At 38.2% G+C, this 24251-nt stretch overlaps 1 protein-coding gene across 2 annotated transcripts; it reads right to left on the bottom strand.

Annotated features, from left to right (window-relative positions):
* Positions 1-595: 595 nt before the first annotated feature.
* On the bottom strand, positions 596-23969 carry LOC134679196 (E3 ubiquitin-protein ligase RNF13). Of its 2 annotated transcripts, none has more exons than XM_063538072.1 (11): positions 23779-23969; positions 15259-15462; positions 12558-12724; positions 11906-11997; positions 9212-9314; positions 7992-8097; positions 7324-7498; positions 6301-6467; positions 6082-6165; positions 5613-5665; positions 596-5498 (listed from the first exon to the last, which is right to left on the bottom strand). In XM_063538072.1, exons 2-11 carry the CDS (start codon positions 15349-15351, stop codon positions 5201-5203), a joined length of 1338 nt encoding a protein of 445 aa, XP_063394142.1. In that variant the 5' UTR covers positions 15352-15462; positions 23779-23969; the 3' UTR covers positions 596-5200. The 2 variants fall into 2 exon arrangements, with proteins under 2 accessions (XP_063394142.1, XP_063394143.1); XM_063538073.1 differs by having other exon boundaries at positions 23783-23969.
* Between the last annotated feature and the right edge of the window lie 282 nt (positions 23970-24251).

The raw sequence follows: 24251 nt of genomic DNA, 5'->3' as shown, positions 1-24251 counted from the left end.
AGTAGATTGTTAACCAAGGGTTGAAAGGCACCCATCTCTGTCGAGGTGCGTTCGAGCGCCAATAGTCCGAGACAGAAATGGTGCCTTTCACCCGAGTTAAACACTCTACATATCGAATGCGAGGAAACCAAACAAGACAAGGCAATTTCGCAAAATCAGTAATGGAAGTACCTAATAGATCTATGGCCATGATTTATTTTCCTTAGGACTTACTTGCAATCGGATACTACATGTGTGAAGATTAATAACCCCTAGCGAAAATCATTTAGATTGCAACATTTACGAAAATACACATTTTTTAAAAAACTGCAGTAATTTTAAATGTATTTTACTTCTTGTGTGTTGAATCACACCCTACGCTCAAAATGCTATTTTAGAACCACTCACTTCCCTCGTGGTTCAACTATAGAATCCTTTCACTTGCACACTCATAGGAAAAATACAACGTTGCACCCTTGTATAACGAATAACTATTGATGACCCTCATTTTGACGGCCATAACCCAGTAGAGATCTGCCTTTCGCGGCGGGCGTCATGGTCGGCACTGAATTGGTAATAGGAGGCTGTTAGCAATATACAAAATAAAACAAAATAATCGTGTCAAACCACTTTATTTCTTTGGTTATACCCTAAAAGAATTTAAGCTTATCATCCCAAGCCCAAACGTAATATTAAATATGGAAGGGACTCATTAAAATAAAGGACATCACTGACTAAACAAAAAAAAATACATTAAAGAAAAGTATTTCATATCACGTGAGATAAGAAAACTGATACAAAGGAGACAAACGTTTTTATATGGAAAATAGGCCAAGAATAATGAATGTGTTCCAGGAATTATGAATCAATCCAAATCTTAATCGATATAATGTTTTGATTACAGTAGTAATAACATCATCCAGAAATGTATTAGGATTAGGATATATTAAAATCATCTCAGCCATAAGACGTCCACTGCAGAACATAGGCCTCCCCCTTGTGAGGGGGATATATTAAAATGAATCTTGCAAATTGGATTCACATTTATTATCCGACAAGACCCTAATCATTCAGGAATATTATCAACCTGACGGCGGAAATATCCAAACTGATCGATCATGTGATATACGGATTTAACAAATTGTTTAATCCGTATAGATACGCTTCTTACACAAAAGAAATACTTATTAAATGTTGATAATGATTCTTCTCTAGAGTCTTAAACTCAAGAGCAATGAAAATGGATCGCTCTTACAATAATTAGACGACAACGACTAGGTACGTTTTAAATAGATTCGCTGCGGATGCCTGGGCAAAGTGGGCAAGGGTGCTTTCATAAGCAGAAATGCAGCAATGCATTAAGTGTTCAGAATATAACGGAATTGAAATCTCCCAAAAAATATAAAATCACTACTAATTATTATTATTTATCTTTATTCCCGTTAGATTACCGAATTCTATTTTATATATTTGCTTAACATGTGTGTTTATTTTACATCAATATTCGCTCACACAAAACACTGTCTCCTTTATTTAACAGCTATTTAGGTACCATACACAATAATTAAGGGGTAGGTTAGTTATTATACTTTATACAATTAACGTTAGTAATTAATGATGTGTGTAGGTATATTGGGCTTCACCTGTTCTACAGGCTGTATAGTGAACTCGGAGGTAGGGACAACTTGGCCCAGAGCTCCCCGCGCCTCGTCCTTGGCTATAAAACCCGTCACAGACGTAGCTATAATCTTATAGCCCCCATTCGCACGACAGCTTTTCTCATTCTAAATTCGATTTAATGACCAAGGCTTAAAGTCGAAAATCCAACAACGCTTGATAAAAAGCGTCACCGCTGTCGTGTGGTTACATACATGGCTATCCATTTGTCTCATTTAAACGCTTTTTTAAGGCGCGTTGAAAAAGCTGCCGTGCGAATGGGGCCATAGAGGTAGGCCCTTAGGCCAAGATAAGTCTCTAACGATTAAGTAAAAGTCAAGCTTTTAACGAAATTATGACAGATAAAAAAAGCAATTCTTATATATTTCGGAGATCTCTCGGCAAGGCCCATACATTTTTTCCACACTTCTTAAATGCCTGCTATAAATATCAGTGGCGTGCAGTGGAGATAAGACTTAAATCGGGCTCTAGAAGAGTCATTCTTGAAGGAATGTAACGCAAACTATAAAAATCGGCAACTTTTTTTTGGTCATTTTGTATGGACTGCCTACCCTAGTGCCTACCTTTTTTTGTATGCACTGCACGCCACTGATAAATATATATGTTGGTATATATATTAATATACATTAAAGCTACGTCTGTGACGGGTGAGGCCCTGACGAGCGAGGGGCAGATAAAATAGTTTGGATTATCGTTCTACTCTCTCAGGGCCCTATAAGTATAAAGTATACGCACGGAACACATGCCTATGTTCGGTATTGACGTGCGTCACTTCACGTGATCTTATGTATCTATATAGAACAGTTCTATACACATTTAGTTCAGGGGGCCGATTACTGAATTTCGACCGCTCGATTTCTAAAGTCTATTTTTTTATTCGGTAGACTAAAATGACATTTCATAGTATGAACATAAAATAACATTTCATACTATAACATGTCATTTTAGTCTACCGGATAAAAAAATAGACTAGTATTCCGTTTAATCCACTACTAGAGTTACCCCAAAATAAATCTGCAACGATTTTTATAGCACACGCAGTGCAAGTGTCATAATTTCATAGAAGTTTGACGTTTAAAATAACACTTGCACTGCGTGCTATCAAAATCGTTGCAGACTTATCTTGCTCTAACTCTAGGCATTTACATTTAAGTGCAATAAATTCGTACCTATAATCATGATTATAGGTACGAATTTATTCTACGGTCAAATATCGGAAACTTATCTGAGGTCCACGGAACAGACTCTCCGGGTGTTTTGTGGCCAAGGTGTTAGTAGAACCATCGTGTAATTTAAAACTTTATAACCTTTTGACTTGATGATAAGCTGAACTACCAAGTTTTATATTATTAATTAACATTATATACAAGTACGATTTACAATTAGTCAGTGGTTTAGAACTACGAGTAGGTAATACAAAGTTTGGCAACTTTCCACTTTACAGTAGTTGCACAGTGAATCGTGTTATTTCTCATTCTGTAAAGAAGAGAGGCTTTGCCATTTGTGGGTGAGATATTATGAGGCTTGTACCTACAGCAAAGTCGCATACCGTTATTTAAGAGGCTGTCCACTTGTTTAATAGAATATAATTAATTTAATACGTATTCTGCTCAATAAATAGGAAACATCGTGTTGCAAATAAATTTGTTAATAAAACATCGTCGGTGCGGTTTCATATTTTCAATCCTGTTTAGTTCTCGTAGTTGTTACACTTGTCTGTATATACTTCATAAATAACGTAAACAATGTCAACAGTAGATAAGTAAATAGTAAATGTCTTTTTTTTATTATGAATGGGCTTACTCATGGCATCTTAATACTATTCCTCCAGATGGTATTCCATCTATCCAATATCTTGATTTTACCTACATATAGTGAGACGAATGCACATTGGACAAAGAAATTGGACAGGTGGAATACCACCCTCAGTGACAAGTTGAAGGTATTGTGTGACTTGTTAATAGATGGAGCCTATTAAATATCTGGTTGCGACTTTAAATAACTGTCAAAACCGCCCTTGTTCCTCTTGGTTTGTACAGTCAACTGTAAAAATATGGGTGTCGCCAACTTATTCAAAAATATGTCCCACGAGTTCTTAATTCGCTGACATAAGAGCTATGGGACATATTTTTGAGATGGTTTGTGTGCCCATGTTTTTACAGTTGACTGTATCAAAATTGTGGGCATTTACTACGTCAATATTTTTAACCATCTTCTATATCTGAGAACATACATTTGGTACTAACCCATAATTGATCCGGTTTAGTACCAATTATTTTTAAAAGCCCAAGTTTTTTTGTATGCTAAAGCCGATTGTAGGTATCGATTTTCTATATTTGAACGTACATATACTACTAGTAATGGACAAATGGCATAACCACGAATACCGCAAATCGTGACGTGTTGGCTTTCGATTGAAAAACATACCTACGCTGGTACAATATTATAGGTCTTTGAATTAAATGAATTCAAAACAGAAGATAGTCTGCAACATCTTTCAGCATATACATTTTATTTACTTATACATATACAATTTGTCATTGTTTTGTATACATACATATATACTTGAATAGAAGTTTGCACCCTCGGTTTAATATCCGTACGCCCCCGAAACAAGCAAAAATCACACAACCTATTTGCCATTCTTGATTAATGTAAATAATTGTTAGAAGGTTATACTATTTGTTCATTATTTATTTACATGACGCTGCGGCTCTTTTAGAGACTGCAAATTTTCCTTCTATAATTGCTGAAACAATTACTTCGGGTTTACTTTACAGGACACTCGTCGGTTCCTGGGGTCCGCCTAGCCGTTAAAGGAATCCTCATTTTACATTATTTAACATCACAATTAAAATGTGTCAAGTGGGTGAAATATTTTATTTTCCAAAATAGAGTTTACCAGAAAATGAGGATGGTTTGGCCTCGTGGTGGGAGCCCGCGTTGAGCCACGTCTATGTTTTCGACTCGGACTATAGTATTTTTATTGTATCGACCTGTATCAGACGGCTGAGGCCGCGTAGACGCCACCACTTGCGGACGGTTATTTCATTGAGCACATTCAATTCTGAGAATTTAAATTGCGTCACACAACGGATTTAAATTAATCCTAAGATATCCTAACTATCTGCTATTCAAATCGTAAGAAATAATTGATGTAATGGAACGGAATATAGTTTCAGAAATATATGTGTAATTATGACAAAAAATAAAAGATATAGTAGGTCAATAATAATTGATACTAACACAAGTAGATAAGCCTAAAATTTAAATACGAGGTGAAATCGGGAATTGTCTCTAGAGATATAGGAAACCAAACTAAATACCTATTTAAATATATACACGATAACACTAATAAACCTGGGAGCCATGAACTATCCTGCTGCCTTGAACGACATTTAAAGTCTAAAGTATTTTCATAGTCAATTTAACCAAGCGAAATACTACATACAGTTGCTACTTGATTTAATCTCGATGAGTTTTCGACGTTCATATATTAAAATAAGGATTTATCTTATTGCACGTAAGAGGCAAATTAAGCCATTCATAAATGAACATGTGAGGGCGGGTTTTGTGGAGCGGGCAGGGCCGCGACCCCGATTTCACCGCGGCACTGTGTGTCGGTGTTGATGGAGTGTTCGCCGGCGTGCAGCAGCGGCGTCGGCGCCGGCGCCGGCGCGGGCGGCGCGGGCGCGGCGGCCGGCTCGGCGGGCGGCTCGGCGGCGGCGGCGGCGGCGGCACGAGCTCGGCGAGTGCGGCGCGACCGGGACAGGTACCAGGTGCTTTGCCCGTCCGCAGGTGCCGATGGCTGAATCAGAGGCTCCGTGTCTTCGTTTTGACCACTGAAGAAAGTATTTCGTCGTAAAAAATCTATCATGTATGTACTTTTATCTTTAATACATATGTATCTAATTATAATTACTTTCTATCGAAGTTCAATTAAAAGGAACACTTACTTTTCAACGTCAGTCCTCACGGTATTGTTTTCTTCGTCAGGCTGTCCCTCGGTCTAGAACAAAAACGATAGTTAAAAATTAAAGAAGTGACTTATAACACATTGATTGTCGAACGAACCACTTTTCTCGAGCTACAGTCGCCATCACGTATATCGGAGCGGCCAAGGTGTTCACAATATCTGAACGCGCACTCTAACGCCTTGACAATAGAGGCGTGTTCAGGTATTTGTGAACACCTTGGCTGCTCCGATATATCTGATGGCGACTGTACAAATGTAGTATGTTTCTTAAAAAGAAGAGAATAGCTTAAGTAAAGAGTTTGAGGTGGGCTAGGTATGTATATGTCAGTTTGACAATGCGGTGTTTGCTATTTATAAAGGCGGGATTCCACCAGTGTGCGGCACGAACATAGGATGAATATGCTTGTGCACACTGGTGGAATCAGGCTTTAAAGGAAATGACGGGTCACCTGTGGTTGCGAGCGGCGCGAGCGCGTCACAAAGCGCGCGGCGCGCACGAACGGGTTCTCGCGCTGCGATTCGAACGTGCCACCCTGGAACCACAAATTATATTATAAATATATTAAAGTTAAATATATATTCCAACATAATAGTTGTTAGCCAATCGAAGCGTTGGTCAGAGGCTAGTGAAGATATAAAGAGAAAGCATGTGCAAAGTGAGTAGATACCTGAGTGGGCTCGGTGGTGTTGGTGAGGAGCGGCTCTCGGGAGTCGTCGCTGTCCGAGTCGGAGAGCGGCGCGCGGCGCTCGCCCGCCGCGAACACGCGCCGCTTGCACACGGGGCACACGCGCCGGCTCTGCGTCAGCCACGGGTCGATGCACTTCGCGTGGTACGCTGCGACACACAACATCACACAATACTTACAACTTATCTCCACACAAGTTTAGACGATCACCGGAAACCAGAACGAAGTAAAAATAACCCATACGTCTACTAGTAGTTGTAACAAAACCGAGTATAACCATAATTTGCTTGGTTTACTATGCCTTATTAGAATGAATACCGCTCCGCAACCGCGTGCCTCTTTTTTCTAGAATAATAATACTTAACACATTCACTGTCCCCGACGCACATGTGCGTTATACATATTTGTTCCTAGGCCACGCCCCCTGGCAGTGAATGCGTTAAGCAAAACGAAGTGAGCATGAAAGAAGTTTTTAAAACTGACGGAAGCTATATTTGAAGTTAATCAGTCCGTCAATTATGCAAGCTTAGTTCGCTATCCAATCCTTGAAACCAATCCAACAATGTCCTGCAATGTCTATGTACCTGTAACTCTCCATTAGAAACTAAAAGAGTCACAAGAACTTAGCCGCGGCCATACGATCGACATTTAGTTACGTTAGTTAACAAAATAGAGCAAGTACAACTTTTGCTCGCAAATTTTCTACTCGCTCTATGTTCTTTGTATTACAATTTCTAGGAATGAAAACTAATAACATAGTTAGTTCCTTAATATCCATGTCAAGTTACTGTAGCATGTCATTTTAAAATAAGAGCGTAACTTCGATTCTATGGCGGTGGCTATTTTCATGTGACTTACGCGAGGGTCACGAAACGCACATTCCTGGACGCTCGACTCTGACGCCGACTGCCTCACATTTGATTTAAACAATGTATGTCAGTCGGCGCGACGCTGTGGGTGTGCGTTTGGTGGACGCGCCGCTGAGAGGCCAAGTGAATGAGGTACCGTGTGCGCAGGGCAGCACGCGCAGGCGCTCGCCCTCGACGTAGTCGTCGAGGCAGATGGCGCAGGTGTCGTAGGGGTCGCCCTTGCTGAACTTGCACGTGGGGATCTTGCGCAGCGCGCGCGCCGGCAGCCGCCGCCGCCGCGCGTGCTGACGGTCGCGCACGCACTTCGCTATCTGTGTATCACCGAACCACCCTTTATACATAACTCTAGAGTATAATTCTAAATACTAATTCCAATTTTCACAATTTACAAAAAGGCAGTCAATTTGATAAATGTGACACATTTTTAATTTCGTGCATTTTTAGACAGTCAATGTCGTATATTACTTATATTAGGTAGCGTCCAAAGTACTTAAATAGTTCGGTACGTCATACTGATGACATGGTTTGCCAGACTGTACCTCATGTAGGTTTGTATATATTAAAATTATTGTAGCAGGCACATTGCGCTCATGCGGTGGTGTTATGCTTTGTGGAACCAGCATCAAGGCAAAGCATATTCTACATAGCGCTTAATACTCTTCATCGATAATATCACTAGCTGTACAGCATTAACACTGAGAATTCTGTACTTAATTAAAAATCCAATTTTAGAGAGAGAACCACGCAGTCTCTTCCTAGCGCATGAGTAGTACGACGCCTTTGAGTAAAACAACAGAGGCTCACCATTAACCCGATCATGATGAAGAGGCAGATGGCGACGACGATGGCGAACGGAAGCAGCAGCTGTGTGTTGATGTCGAAGGGTGCGCCGTTCACCATTATGTAGTAGCTGCAAGTAAGGAGGGACTGACAATAATGAGGGTTCTTAGACTTATGGCATACTTTTAGGCTTCAAAAATTATTAGGAAATGACAACGTATTTACCTACTATAAAGAACCGGCCAAGTGCGAGTCGGACTCGCGTTCCAAGGGTTCCGTATATTACACAATTTTTAACAATGTATTTTTTATGTGAAACGTGAGTGAAATCTCTTTAAAAAATCCGTAGGGGTCGGATCAAAAACTGTAATTAAGTCCGACTCACGCTTGACTGTACATTTCTAATAGTTTTTCCTGTCATCTATAGGTATAGACCTATTTTATCCATTTTTTTCAAAATTTTAGACCTAGTAGTTTCGGAGATAAAGGGGGGGAATGGTCATTTTTTGCCTATTTTCTTGAATAACTTCTAAACTGTTTATTCGGATATTATAAAAAAATATATTTGAGATCCTTACAATAAGCTCTTTCATTTGATATGTAACATGATATAGTTTGAAAAAAAAAATTTTTTTATTTTTTCATTTACCCGCCAAAAGTGGCCCCCTTGTTTAAAATTCATTTGTTTACGTTACATGTTCGTATTTGGGTCACAAACTTACATATATGTACCAAATTTCAACTTGATTGGTCCAGTAGTTCCGGAGAAAATCGGCTGTGACAGACGGACGGACAGACAGACAGACAGACGCACGAGTGATCCAATAAGGGTTCCGTTTTTTCCTTTTGAGGTACGGAACCCTAAAAAAGACCTCATGAGGCCCGAAATATTGTATCGCCTGAGCTCGCGGTGTGCCACCCTTATGAACACTCATATGAACGCCTTGCAAGTAGCAGGTAGTAAAACAAGTTTTTCTTAACAGGGACACTGCGAGCTCAGGCCATTGGACATATACAAATTTGTTTAACTCTAATTGAACGAAAGAGGTATTAATATCAGAATACATAATTGCTTTTAGAATGTGGATGGATAAATCTATTTACGCTTTAATTATTAGTTTTTACAAAACATTAATTGGGATGACGGTCAACTAATAAAATTTACATAAGCTCGGTGTATATATCGGGTTATAACCCGTAGAAATAAAATAATTAAACATAAAATAAAAATCCGGAGAGCTGACCCGTAATTGTAGAGGTAGGACTCGCCGAGTGCCAGGCCCGCGATGTCGCTCACGAACACGGAGGGGATTTCGATGCCCGCCGGGTGCTTCGTGGTCATAGTATCTGCGGCAAACCACGCCCATCAGACCAACATTAGTCTACTACTGTACGAGCCTAGTCTTTGTCAAACTTCAATCATTATAAAATTTCAGGCCGACCTACAGGTCACACTTTTTATTAGAGATATTATTAGGGTCTCTCGATCTTCAATATCAGATAATTGGGTAGGTACTTTCCTATACTTAAAATAAATTATTTCACACCGTGCACGAATTAAAGTACCAGATAATTATTAGAATAACATAGATAGCAGTTATTTTTAAACATAATGCATATTTAATAAATCGGATGGCGTATTAAAAGTAGGTGAGTTGACTGTGACGTCACTACACAAGTTTTCATATAAATTCCATATTAGCAAATCGTTTTGACAGTTGTAAAAAAGAAGTTGATTTGACTAGTAGGAAAGTAGCCAACTGTAGTGATTAAGCCTATTAACATTCTCAAGATAATAATGGTCATGTTTACCATTATTATATTATCTTCATGTCATGTTTACCAAAGTAAGCATTGTTTGAGTCATAAAACAGTCATAACAAGAAGCGTTGCTTGACGCTTTTTGTTGCGAAGACAAAAGTGCAAAGTACCCCATGTACGAGTATACTGTTATACATTGATGCCACTACAGTCCCCAGTGTTATAACATTTTGGTGATATCACTGGCAACGCGAGCTGCGTACTGATGCTAGATAAAACAATCATTATTATGATTGTATTGACCGACTTGATAAAAAAACAATTGCTCTCATTAACGTATTATCGAGGCGTGTGTGTAGGTACATTGATACGTAAATACAATCCCATCTAAAACATAAAATGTCGAATAAGAGCAGAGTTCAGTATTAAGAATATGCTATACTTGGGATCGGGTGTAATTAAAGTTCAGGATTTGACTTGGCTAGTCTTTACGTACAGTCGGCTATGTTATATTTGTATTTATTACGCTTAGAGAATATAACCAACGGAGTGGTCATTAACTGGCGTTCCCCTCTGTCGAAAAAAGGCGGCCAATGGTCAACCACATGTCAAACACATGTATGGACTGACGTTTATCTGACATGGCTATGTTGACGTTACGCATACATTTGATGTGCCCCTCCCCCGCAAAAAACGGCAGACTATTTTGTACCGAAAATTATAGACATGGCGTCTCCGTTGATTATATTCTCTAAGTTATTACGTTTCTAAAATTTTGTTTGTTGTATTAAACAAGCCAAGACAAATACTGAATTTTAGTTATATCCCAAGTGAACTAGAACTTGGCACCCATATAAATGCCGCGATATTAGCTTCTGCCCTTCGTCTGTGTGGGATGATGATGATGGTTGATAATAACTATCCTTATGTGCTTCCTCGGGCATCCAACTATATTTATACCAAATTTCATCGAAATCGGTTCAGCGCTTTATGCATAATGCGGTAACAGACAGATAGAGTGACTTTCGCATTTAATACTTATTAAGTTATTAGTAGGTATTTGCACGTAATCTGCAGTCACTTTGGAAAACATGAGTCAACATGCGATACGGAAGTTTAGTGGCCTCGAATAATATAACAACAATACATAAAAACAGTACTATGTAAAAAAAGTACCCACTTTAGTAAAATTTGTTACACTAAATAAATATATACCTACTTATATATTTAACTGCAACACTACCTATAACTGGTACACAAACACATTAGGTATTTTTTTAACACGACATTCGTCGGATTGTTGAGTTCCTTCTTTAGTAATTTAATTTGGGCATACACAAAATGTATGTATGTAATGTATATATAATGGACTCGTACACCGTACAGTCTCTCGGCGACGATGGGGACGGCACACGGACAACTCACAAACTAAAAGGATTTTAAAAGGATATTATGTTTTATATATAATTTAGGTAGACTAAATAGTTGTGGTGGTACTTACCCTAAAATAAACTAAATGCCTTATGTACTGCATTACTGCACGGTCCACGTTAGAAATAATCGCGGTTTTAAATTAATTGTGGAAAAAACAAAAAGTATTTGTCGCCCTCCCTTCGATACGGCATAAAAAAAGGAAAAGTATTTGTCCCCCACCTTTCGAGACGGCATACTGTTTAGCCGAAGCTCTCGCCTCTCTCACGCCACTTATCTCCGCAGTGTAACGTCCCGAGCCCGAGCGATAATGAGCGCATTCATCATTACTCTCATTACTAATGCCCTTATCCTTCTCGTACACAATTATATTCATGTGATATTAGTTTTAATGTAAAGCCGAGACAGCCAACGTGTGTTGTCACATTTCAACACTGGGTACCTTTAAACGAGCAATTCTTTTATATATATTTATTTATAGATGTATTTCGGGGATCTCGAAAACGGCGGTAACGATTTCGATGAAATTTGCTACAAGGGGGTTTTCAGGGGCGAACTTCGATCTAGCTAGGTCTTATCCCTGGGAGCACGCACATTTTTGAGTTTTTATATGTTTTCCGAGCAAAGCTCGGTGGCCTAGATACCTATTGAAGATTTCAAACTGATTTAAACCTTATAGCTTTTTATGATTAAACAAATTAAACAGAAAGGTGCAGGGATGTGTAGGGGCGTGCGGTGCGACTCACCGAGTTCACTGGAGTTGACGTTGTGCACGATGGCGCAGTCGTATCCCGCCGCTTGCGCGTTGCGGATTTTCACATCGAAGGTACAGTTATACCTGGATAATCATGAAGAAATATCTAATAAAGTGTTTACCAAATGTTTAATTAGAAAAGAACTAAATACATTATAAAGACAGTCTTTTTCGTTATCTTGTCGTAAAACAACTTATGGCTTTATTCCTAAAAAAACGTTTGTCAAATTTAACAAACCATTGATAACCATTTGTGCCTATCAGTCATTTTGACATTTCTGTTTGTTAGATAGAGACGAAAAAAGGGGGTTAGTAGCTATTGGATTTAGTATACCAGTCAGCGTTAAGTGTTCATATGCCCTTGATATGTAAAAAATTGTTTTGTTAACTTATTAGTTTTTGCTAATGACCACCAGTAGCTAATTAGTTTGTAATTTAAACTTTCGTGGTAGTTATTAGGGCGATGGGTTGAACCGGGTGGATTGATTACGAGTATGTCGTTAAGGATTTGGAAGCAGCTTTGTTCAAGGCGTAAGAATCGGGTTTTGGTAGGTACTATTGATGTTAGGTTAAAAAGTAGAAGCGGGAAACGGGCTGGAGTCCGCGAGTCCCCGTCGGGGAATGTGTGTCGTGTAGTGAGTGACCTGGCTATAAGCACGATCCACTTGTCGGTGAAGTTGTCTGCGGGCGGCGGGCGCGCCAGCGGCGCGCAGCCGTCGGCCGGCTCGGCGCGCACCAGCAGCCCCCGCAGCCCGTCGTCCGGCAGCTTCGCGCCGAACGCCGCCGGCTGGTCGCTGAATTCGTCCACTATCTGCGACAATCGAAACGAAATAAGTACACAGGAACGGTTGCACCAAACCGCCTGTCACCGTTAAAGCGTTCGCTAAATTTTCTAGTATGAAAAGTTTCGTAGTTCACTGCTGAGTGATCTCGATCAGTATGCTACCATTTTGTGTAGGTACTAACGGGTACAAACCTCGAATAATTAAAATTAACGTTCGAGGTTCTTCAATTGGGACAGAGAGTGAAAGTAAAATCTATACCTTGAGAACTATTCGATTTGAAATTTAGACTAGTTATGGAGTTATACTTGGTCAAGCAAATCTTGTCAGTAGAAAAAGGCGGTATATTTGAAATATGTAGGCACGAAGGGATAGGGATTGAGCCTTTTCTTTTATTTTAATATTTTATCACAAAATTAAGTCTATAATAGATACCAAGTCATGTGGGGTATTATTTTGAAAGAGCTCGAATTGTGCATTCCGTTGATTTTATCTGAAGATTACAAAAAAAATATATACATAACATTATTAACGTTATCATAAATATTACAGGAAAAATATAATCACACATTGATATCTTTATTTAATTAACAAAAACATTTCGGAATTTGGTTTTCAATTTAACCACTGTTGATTATAGGTACTCGTAATTCTATAAAATTTAACTAAAGGATCAAGGTTATTATTGTGTACCTACAGTCGCCATCAGATACGTATATCGGAGCGGCCGAGGTGCTCAAAACTCAAAAATATCTGAACACGCACTCTAGCGTCTTGAGTTGACAAATTGTTTACTGATATATTATTACTGATTTACTCTCACTGCCCCATTTGATTAAAACATCCCGTACTATGCTGCATATATTACTGCATCATTGCTATAATAAAGTTTACGTATATGTATAATTACAAACCAAGTGCTGCAGTCCGACTATTTGCAGGACTTGTACTGCATTGAAAGGGTTGAGTGCGTACATTTTCGGAAAATACTACAGGTTACAATGAGCATTCCAATGCCTAATCAAAATGATTACTGCGTCACATTCCTAACGCAAGTGATAGGTATTAGTGTTCACATGTTAAACACACTAAGTGTAGGTCTATTATTAAGCGCGCTATAGTCACTGTAGTACAAATAGCCGTCTTGTTTCACGACGGCAGAAGTTACACATTTTACAAGCGTCGATTTGTGATTCAATACATATATAAAATAAGCAATCGGTGTCCTAGCAGTCGTAGCCCGTAGTGTGTTAATCACCCATAAACCGTCACTGGAAATATCCAACTGGCTGGTAATGGCTACAGATAAGATTTACTTTATCATTAAGTGTTTATGTCAATCAAATGTTTACTTAACCGCCTATTCAATATGAGCGACTAGTCTAGTCGTTCATCTGCTTAGGTCCACTCATACTACTATTGAAAATAAAGATTTTCGGATAATAACGTGCTGTTAATATTTGGGTATGGTTTTGAAACATCTACCTATAGTGTGTGTACTGGGTCGAATTTTCACAGTAGTACATCTAATTATAAATGTGCGAATACACAATGTGATAAAAAGAATGCTAATGGACGATTATGTACAATATTTACAACAAATAGATTTTATGAAGATAACGGCTGGGCTGTTCCCATTACGAAATTGTTTTGATAATAACTTCACGAAAGTGTTACTCCAATCGAAGTAAACAAATAACCCTGTTTTTTGGAACAAGTTAACATATCTACTTTCTAAATAGACAACTTACGATCCGCTTGTACTTGCACAGCCCATAATATCAAATAGGAAAAGGAAGAGTTCCCATTTGAATATATGTCAGTTAAAATGCTGCCTAGGTCACCTGGGACATAACCTATAACAATGCCACGTACCGTACCAAAGTTAGTAAGGTCTTTTAACTAGATTTAGCGCTCGATAGGTTCAGTAGATTTTTTAGGGTTCAGTACCGAAAGGGTAAAAACGGTACCCTATTACTAAGGCTCCATTGTCTGTGTGTCTGTCTGTCACCAGGCTGTATCTCATGAAACGTGATAAATAGACAGTTGAAATTTTCACAGATTATAATGATTCAACAAATACTTACTAAAAAGTGACTCTCGATAAGCAAGTCTGACTCGCACTTATCCAGTTTTTACAAATACAATTTGGCCCCAAATTTCTGAATGTTTGAGTACACTATATATTTTTTTATATGTATACTGCATTCCATGAAATTTTCTGAAAATTTGCAAGTTTGACAAATGGTCAAAAATATGCACAGAAAAATAATCGACTGCTTTAAATGCCGAAAAAAAGTCGCAACAGGAAATATAATGCGTTTGTATGGGACAGCCCGTGGAATGCTTCATGGCACTCATGACATATTGGTCATCAACATCAGTTCATAATCGAAACATAGGAAGCAGCAAGCCGCGAGCCAACTTTGTCGCGCACAAAACGGCCAGTGTAGTGGTGCCTCGGCCGAGGCGGCGCGCATTGAATATCATTTTTATCAATAAAAAATTTTGTTACAGAACTTATGGACGGACCTAGTATAGAAGGGTAAAGTACATGGCTTACAGTGTGTGGTATGTCCTGGGTGTAGACGACGACTGTGCCGTGGACCGGCGCCAGCAGCCCGAGGGCGCAGGCCACGAGCGCGCGCCACGCCATGCCCGCGCGCTGCTTCTTGATTACGCTGTTCACGCCCCAACTGCTCACATTTCAGTTGCAAGTGTGCGGGTGCCTCACTCATGCACAATGTTGCACCACACTGATAATGTTCTGTAATATTTAACATATTTTGGAATTGTTTGTGTTTTTATCATTATCACAAATGATAAAAATCTAATTAGGAGGTATTTTTATACCATGCAATGCTATATTGATTTTTAAATTAAAATTCTGAATTGCATATAATGGCATGGGACAAATTTAATTCTGGGCAGCCAGAGAGTATGGTTTTTCTGTAAAAAGTGATAATTTTCTTGTTTAACCAAAGTTATGTATAACAAAATATTATGTAAAAACTAAACTTCAAACTTCAACATTTATTCCGCAAATAGGTCACAAGCGCACTTTTACACATCTATATGAACATACAAGAAAAAAACCACATCAACAATTATAAAATACAACTAACTGCAAATATCAATTCAAAGTAAAGATGAAACAAGCAAGAGAAGTATAAATCTGCATAAACTTGATCTGTTACAATATGAGGAATAAGCATAGAAGAGGGGGAAGCATGTGACTTATTGTTACACCACAATTTTATTATAAATGTACATGGGTGCCTCAACTACTCCTAGTTGTTATTTCGTCCCTCAAGCCAGCAGGCCATTGGAGCACTGCAAGAACTATTGTGCCACATCTTACTGACATGCTTGTAGAACAGAACAAGTTTATTCATCCACATACTGAGCACTTGAGCAATGCTAAAACTCACTAGAAGCAACAATTTTGTAGACAGAAACATATATGAACCTTTTTACTATTTACTAACCAAACTTTACTATATCCTAAATAAAATTCTAACAACACATACAATAGACGAATTGTGGACAATGCACAGGATGGACAGTAACCACAAAACTTATTTAAGCAAGACTAGATCAATCAGGTTGTTTAAACAAATTCCCAAGAATAGAATGCCTGTGTAAGACAGTAGAACAGTAGAAGATCATCATATGTTGACTTTTTAATTTATATTCACTTTCGCAGCGCCTATGAAATCAATGTGTGATATGACAGTTACGTGCTTTGTAAATCAATAAGCTGATATACTTATTATCTGTAAACGAAAATGTTTATGAGGGCACCTACCTCTGACATAGTAATCATGTAATGATAATTTTTTGAAATTAATATATACCAGTATTCAGTCCACTATGTCAGAATCGGATCATAAAAAAACTTGCTCATAATGTACATATGTATCTTATAAAATAAATAAACCATATAACTATTATATAGTGGTCATCAGTTCGTATATAAAAGTCTTAAACAAAATGTAATATAATTGAATTCTATAAAGTGGCATTAATCAATTGTGTCGCTTAGTCTTTGTTGTGTAGTATTTGCTGTTGATCAAGTATTATTTTTAAGTTATTGCTAAAGATTTTTTTGGTAACACCATTAATTTTAGTATCGTAGTAAAGTATTACTATTATGATACATTAAATTGGAGTTCAGTCAATGAAGATATACTTTTGCATAGGATTAAACGCAGTGTCGTAATAACAAGGAGCACAAAGACAATTGTTTCGCGATGCACAGAGGCGTAACTAGGGGGGGGTTGGAGGGGGCACGTGCCCCGGGCGCCGTCCAAGGGGGGGGCGCCAAAATGGGCAAAATACCTCGCTTAGAAAATGGACCAGCCAAAATGTAGGACACAGCCAAATTTTTTTTTCGCGACTTGCTCAGTAGGTGTAATCCCAAAATCTCCCTGGCAAGGAAAATGCAGTTATTTTTTAGCCAACCTGTATACAGGATGGTCCAAACCTTGATGTCCAAAAATTTTTTTTAGTATCGTCGTCGTGGGTTATCAGAATATATATACCCCATGATTAGCCGATTTTTCGTAGTTTACGAGTTTAACTTTTAACTTTTGTTAAGAAATTCCGGGGTGAAGCTTTGCTTTGCTTTTATGTCTTCTAATACATGTTCGTGGTATTTTAGACTGGTCATATTTTTCATAAAAACGATTTCGACTGGCAAAGCATATTACTTTTTGGCAACCGGGTTTTTTAACCTAATTAGACCCCGCTGAATCCGAATTTGCCGGTTGCTTGATCGAATTCTTGACCGGAAGTGAGATATTTGACATTAAAGGTCCCTTTTTTTCGTTTTTCGTAAATAACTCTTAAACGGTGGCGCATAGCAAAAAATGTTCTATTACATAAGTAATCTGCATAAAATTACCTACAAGAAACATTCAGTATAATTTTTCGCTAGGATCAATATTCAAAGAGATTTCAACGCGGGAAATTTAATTATAATCACTTCTAAGGTCCCGTTTTTTAGGTTTTCGTAAATAACTCATAAACGGTGGCCAATATCAAAAAATGTTGTTAGACTTTAATAATCTACACAAAATTTTGAATAAAAAAGATTCAGTACACTTTTCGCAGGGATCAATATTTAAAAAGATAATAAAGAGGGAAAGTTAATTATAATAAATTCTAAGGTTCCTTGTTTTTATTTTTTCGTCAATAATTTGAAAAGTATGACTCATAGCAAAAAAAATCTTATACATAAATAATAAACGTAAAATTTTCTACAAGAAACATGTAGAACACTTTTCGCTGGGATCAATATTTAAAAAGACAAAGCAGCGGGTAAGTTAATTATAATCAATTTTAAAGTCCCTTTTTAGTTTTTTGTAAATAACTCGTAAATGGTGTCCCATAGCAAAATAGGTTTTTAATAACAAATTATCAACATAAAATTTCCTCCAAAAAACATCTGGAACACTTTTCTCTAGGATCAATATTTCAAGCGATATTAAAGGAAGAAAGTTAATTACAATCAGTTCACAGGTCACTTGTTTTTAGAGTTTCGTAAATAACTTGTAAACGGTGGCCCGTTGCAAAACAATATTCTACATAAATACTAAACATAAAATTGTCCACAAAAAAGGTTCTGTACACTTTTTTGCTACGATCGATATTCAAAGAGGTATTAAAGGGGGGTAAGTTAATTATAATCAATTTTCAGGTCCCTATTTTTAGGTTTTCGTAAATGACTCGTAAAATAAGGCTCATAGCAAAATAAGGTCTTATAGGTCAAGAAATGAATGCTCAAAAAACGTTGTAGAGGGAAATGCTAGGAACACAATTTTTGACTCCGTAACTTTGTTTGGACTAGTTAGGAGGTGAACATATCAAAAGTCCCCGGCTTTAGCCCCGCTGCTGGGGGGTAGAGGGGGGTAAGAAGGTCGAATTTTTCGGTTTTTCATTGATATCTTGGAAACTTTGCGTCTTAGCGACATGACTACTAAGACAAACCGAAAGCTGATAAAATTAGTTACAAGTTTTATCCTGTCAAGTTTTTCGATATCATGAATAGTTTTTGAGATACCCGCTCTTGAAAGTTTATTTAGGGATTTTAATTTTATCTTGATATCTACGTCAGTGAAGCTGTTAGGCCATGTTTGGTATCATTTTCGTATAAATCGGGGGTGCTGAATTCATTTATGGTATCACATTGACAAAATTACGAAGTAAAACCAAAATTTAAAAATAAATATTTTTTTAAATCCCTCTTCACGCTTAAACCGCTGAACCAATTTCGTTGAAATTTGGTATAGAAATAGTTTAAATCTCGACACATGACATAGGATAGTTTTTATAACCAAAAGCATCTTTTGAGGGTGTGAAAAGTGGGGTGGAAGTTTGTATGGGGAGTCAATAACCGCTGAACCGGTTTAGATGAAATTTAGGACGGAATACATCTGTGATTTAGATGAAAGTGATACCAAACATGACTTCAAACCTTACCTTGAGCAGTATTAACCTCAGGAATTCAGTTTCGTCGACGAAGTTGAATTCCCCCCATACTCCATTTCACAACTTTAAAGGATGATTATTGAGATAAAAAGTATCTTATGTCCTGTCTTGGGACTCGAAATATCTGTATACCAAATTTCAATTAAATCGGTTGAGCGGTTTAAGCGTGAAGAGGAATTAAAAAAAAAAAGGTATTTGTTTAAAGTTTATATGTTTTTTCTTAGGAATGGTGTCAATGTGATACCAAAACTGAATTCAGCACTCCCGATTTATACGAAAATGATACCAAACACGGTCTAGCAGCGTCACTAATGTAGATATCAAGATAAAATTTAAAGCCCTAAATAAACTTTCAAGAGCGGATATCTCAAAAACTATTCAAGATATCGAAAAACTTGTCTGAATAAAACTTGTAACAAATTTTATCAGCTTTTGGTTTGTCTTAGTAGTCATGTCGCTAAGATGCAAAATTTCCAAGATATAAGTGAAAAGCCGAAAAATGAGACCTTCTTTCCCCCCTCTACCCCCCAGCACCCGGGCTACGGCCGGGGACTTTTGATATGTTCACCTCCTAACTAGTCCAAACAAAGTTACGTAGTCAAAAATTGTGTTCCTAGCATTTCCCTCTATAACTTCTTATTGCTTGGCCTATTAATGTTCTTGTAAATAAATAATCGATATAAAATTTTCTACGAAAAACATATGGAACACTTTTCTCTTTTTAGGGTTCCGTACCTCAAAATGAAAATAAACCGGCCAAGCGCGAGTCGGACTCGCGTTGCAAGGGTTCCGTACATTACCCAATTTTTAACAATGTATTTTGTATATGTGAAACGCGAGTTTAAAAAACCTGTCGGGATTGGTTCAAACACTAAGTAATGCCCGACTCGCGCTTGACTGCATAATTCTAAAATTTTAGACCCAATCGTTTCGGAGATAAAGCCCCTCCCCCCAAAATAAAACATTAAAATACAAAAAATTACCATCGGGGGCATGGTCTGGCCTTTATCTCCGAAACTACTGGGTCTACATTTTTAAAATAAAATAAAATAAAATAGTTCCTTACCTATATAGACGAAAACCTAAAAATAGGGACCTGGAAATTGAATATAATTAACTTACCCCCTTTAATACCTCTTTAAATATTGATCGTAGCGAAAAAGTGTACAGAACCTTTTTTGTGGACAATTTTATGTTTAGTATTTATGTAGAATATTGTTTTGCAACGGGCCACCGTTTACGAGTTATTTACGAAAAACTAAAAAAAAGTGACCTGTGAACTGATTGTAATTAACTTTCTTCTCTTAATATCGCTTGAAATATTGATCCTAGAGAAAAGTGTTCTAGATGTTTTTTGGAGGAAATTTTATGTTGATAATTTGTTATTAAAAACCTATTTTGCTATGGGACACCATTTACGAGTTATTTACAAAAAACTAAAAAGGGACTTTAAAATTGATTATAATTAACTTACCCGCTGCTTTGTCTTTTTAAATATTGATCCTAGCGAAAAGTGTTCTTAATGTTTCTTGTAGAAAATTTTACGTTTATTATTTATGTATAAGATTTTTTTTGCTATGAGTCATCCATTTCAAATTATTAACGAAAAAATAAAAACAAGGAACCTTAGAATTTATTATAATTAACTTTCCCTCTTTATTATCTTTTTAAATATTGATCCCTGCGAAAAGTGTACTGAATCTTTTTTATTCAAAATTTTGTGTAGATTATTAAAGTCTAACAACATTTTTTGATATTGGCCACCGTTTATGAGTTATTTACGAAAACCTAAAAAACGGGACCTTAGAAGTGATTATAATTAAATTTCCCGCGTTGAAATCTCTTTGAATATTGATCCTAGCGAAAAATTGTACTGAATCTTTCTTGTAGGCAATTTTATGTAAATTACTTATGTAATAGAACATTTTTTGCTATGCGCCAACGTTTAAGAGTTATTTACGAAAAACGAAAAAAAGGGACCTTTAATGTCAAATATCTCACTTCCGGTCAAGATTTCGATCGAGCAACCGGCAAATTCGGATTCAGCAGGGTCTAATTAGGTTAAAAAACCCGGTTGCCAAAAAGTAATATGATTTGCCAGTCGCATCAAGAAGGAGAGCGATTTTGAATATTTTTGTCTAGTCTATTTGCACATATAACATGAAATAGCGATGGGGAAGTGACACCATAAAATAATAGTAGAAATAACAAAAGAGGACTTTTTTAATGAATTACTAATTTGGAAGCTTTCCACCTCAGTTCCTTTGACCGGCGACTCTGAAAAATTAGGACTATTAAGTATCACTTTTTTGACCTTTTAAAAAAACTTAGGGTCTAGCAGTTTCTAAAATAACAAAAAGTCCTTGAAATCGCTTGTATTTTATCATTATTTATTTTTTATTTATTTAGGTAAGGGCAACATCTAAGCTTGAACTCAGCTCAACTCAGCCAAGTGAGGATGCTGTTGTTTTAGCAACTGCGCCGTTGGTCAAGGATTATGTTACAAAAAGAAACAATAAAGTTCAATAGTTTTTTTTTAAATTAAATCTTCACCCCAGAATTTCTTAACAAACGTTAAAAGTAATAAAAATCATAATTCGAAAACTACGAAACGTCGGCTAACGTACATATTCTGATAGCCCACAGCGTGAGAAATTTAAAAAAAATATGGACGTCAAGGTTTGGACCACCCTGTATAAGACATGCCGTGATAACATCGCTCGTTCTGTGATACTAGAATGTCGTGAAAAACCTGTGTCAGGTTTCGATGTGGGATCGGGACAATCTAGTCCAATTCAATCCCACCAAGACTCAATTTTGCGCGTTTAGGGCTAAGAAAACCTCATTTTTCAAGGCACAAGCCTTCCCATGTCAGGGAGTATTGGGAGCCTCGGTGTTGAGATCTCCATCAGTGACGTCCAATAATTTCGTAGCCACCTTGCTGGGTAGGCTGCGCTCGTATCCAAAAAAAAACTCGGTGTGCTCAATAAAGGGAGGCGATACTTTACTCTGGGGTAGACAGATCCCATTTATTGAGTACTGCTGTCACCTTTGGGCAGGAGCATCTGGATGCCACCTTGGACCCTTCAAATCAGTCCAAAGGCGCGCTGTACCTGTGAATAGTCTACGATCCCAAACTCACAAGCGATATTGAACCTTTAAGTTTGTCTCTCCGCAACCCTTTTCCTGCTCCACATTAACGACATGCTGCAACCCAGCATTGTAGGTTATGCAGATGACAGTACGGTTGTTGAGAGATATTTGGCTAGTGCAGGGGACAGCAGGGAGGATATACGTTCACAGAGAGAGGCCATGGTTGAGCGAATGAACTTGACCCTTAGTCTCGTTTCCCAGTGGGGTGATGACAATCTGGTCACGTTCAATGCCTCCAAAACGCAGGCGTGTCTATTTTCCGCAAAACGGAGTCCATTCGACCTGACTCCTTCTTTCCGGGGTGCATCTGTACCTATTACCGACAGCCTGGAACTCCTCGGCATGGAGCTGAGTTCAGTCCTCGGCTTCGGCAGCTTCATTGAGTCTAAAGCACAAACTGCGGCCAGAAAGCTGGGCGTCCTAAATAAGGTGAAGCGATACTTCACACCTGGACAGCTTCTAACACTTTACAAAGCTCAAGTCCGGTCGTGTATGGAGTATTGCAGCCACCTGTGGGATGGCTCAGCTAAATACCAACTCGCCGCTTTGGACTCAGTGGAGCGCAGAGCCAGGAGGATGATTGGCGACAAGAAGCTAACGGCTAAGCTTCAGACTTTGGCCCATCGGCGGAAAGTCGCCAGCCTGTCGGTATTCTACAGGTTGCACTTCGGGGAATGTGCCCAAGAGCTACACGAGCTCATTCCACCGTCCCCATTTTACCATCGGACTTTTAGACGCACGGCCGGTTTCCATCCTTACTTGGTAGATATTCCGCCAATTCGCACGAAGCGCTTTGCTTCTACTTTCCTTATGCGCACTGCCAAGGAGTGGAATTCCTTGCCGGCGTCTATATTTCCGTGCTCTTATAACCCGGCAACCTTCAAATCAAGAGTGAACAGGCACCTTCTGGGCGAGCTCGCTCCATCGTAGGCCACGTCTACGCCTCGGCTAGTCTGTGGCCATGAGTAAACCCATGCATAATAAAAAAAAAAAAATAATAAGTCTAAGGAGATCTCCAAAAAATAAGTGTATAAGTTTTAAAATGGTCGGCAACGCGCATGTGACCGCGGACCATCAGGTGGGTCGTAAGCTTGTTAGCCACTGATGTACTAAAAACACTTTTTTGTCTCAATTAAAAGTAAACTGTAAGTAATAAGTAAAAAAGTAACTCTTTCGTTAGTTCATTTCGTTTGGGGGGGAGGGGGGGGCGCAAATTTGGTGCCTGCCCCGGGCGCCATATCCTCTAGCTACGCCTCTGGCGATGCATCACGCTTATGTAGTGTAGGCGCGGCTGGAGGACAGCTTATATCTACTCTGCACCACTAATTCAATTAATCGTTGGAACACATGAACATGGTTAGCCTTGGAACACGTTTTGTTACGACAACAATAACTCATTTAAGCAAGACTACAAAATAACCAGGGCGTCAGTACATACCTACATTAATAAAATCACAGAAGCACTTCACTATCAACCAGGTGATATGGTCGATTGAAATTTTACAGATCAAAATTTTCAGGATACATGTACCGCCTCAATGTTGCAAAATAAACGTAAAAGACCAAGAATATAAATAAATTGTAAATATAGATAACTAATTGCGACTGAGCTTACTCAACCCACCACTCATCGACTAATACATTTTTTTTCATGGGCTGTCATTTTCACATCGTTCAGAAATTTGAAAGGCTGTTTATAAGGCCTCTACAGACTGTCAGACCTAACAATAGATTGCCCAAACATAGGCAAAGACCTCCTAGTTGGCAAAGACCTTTTATTATATCAAGACCAAATCAAGACCAAAGTGAAAACGGGACCCTATTACCACAGAAAAAATAAATAGTTCTGCCGTACAGAAAGGAAACTTCCTACAAAACCGAAGTTTGACAACAGTTCAGAGGGGCTACCGC

Source organism: Cydia fagiglandana, chromosome Z, assembly GCF_963556715.1.
Source record: "Cydia fagiglandana chromosome Z, ilCydFagi1.1, whole genome shotgun sequence".
Lineage (NCBI taxonomy): Eukaryota > Metazoa > Arthropoda > Insecta > Lepidoptera > Tortricidae > Cydia > Cydia fagiglandana.
The sequence above is the reverse complement of the archived record's forward strand: the minus strand, read 5'-3'. Positions and strand labels throughout refer to the sequence as shown.

Coding starts and splice junctions, on each gene's coding strand:
- LOC134679196 (XM_063538072.1), bottom strand. CDS start 15,351: ATGGCGTGGCGCGCGCTCGTGGCCTGCGCCCTCGGGCTGCTGGCGCCG. Junction 8,098..9,211: donor TCCTACCTCTACAATTACGG/GTCAGCTCTCCG, acceptor CCTTACTTGCAG/CTACTACATAATGGTGAACG. Junction 5,666..6,081: donor CGCGCCGCTCGCAACCACAG/GTGACCCGTCAT, acceptor TTTTTGTTCTAG/ACCGAGGGACAGCCTGACGA.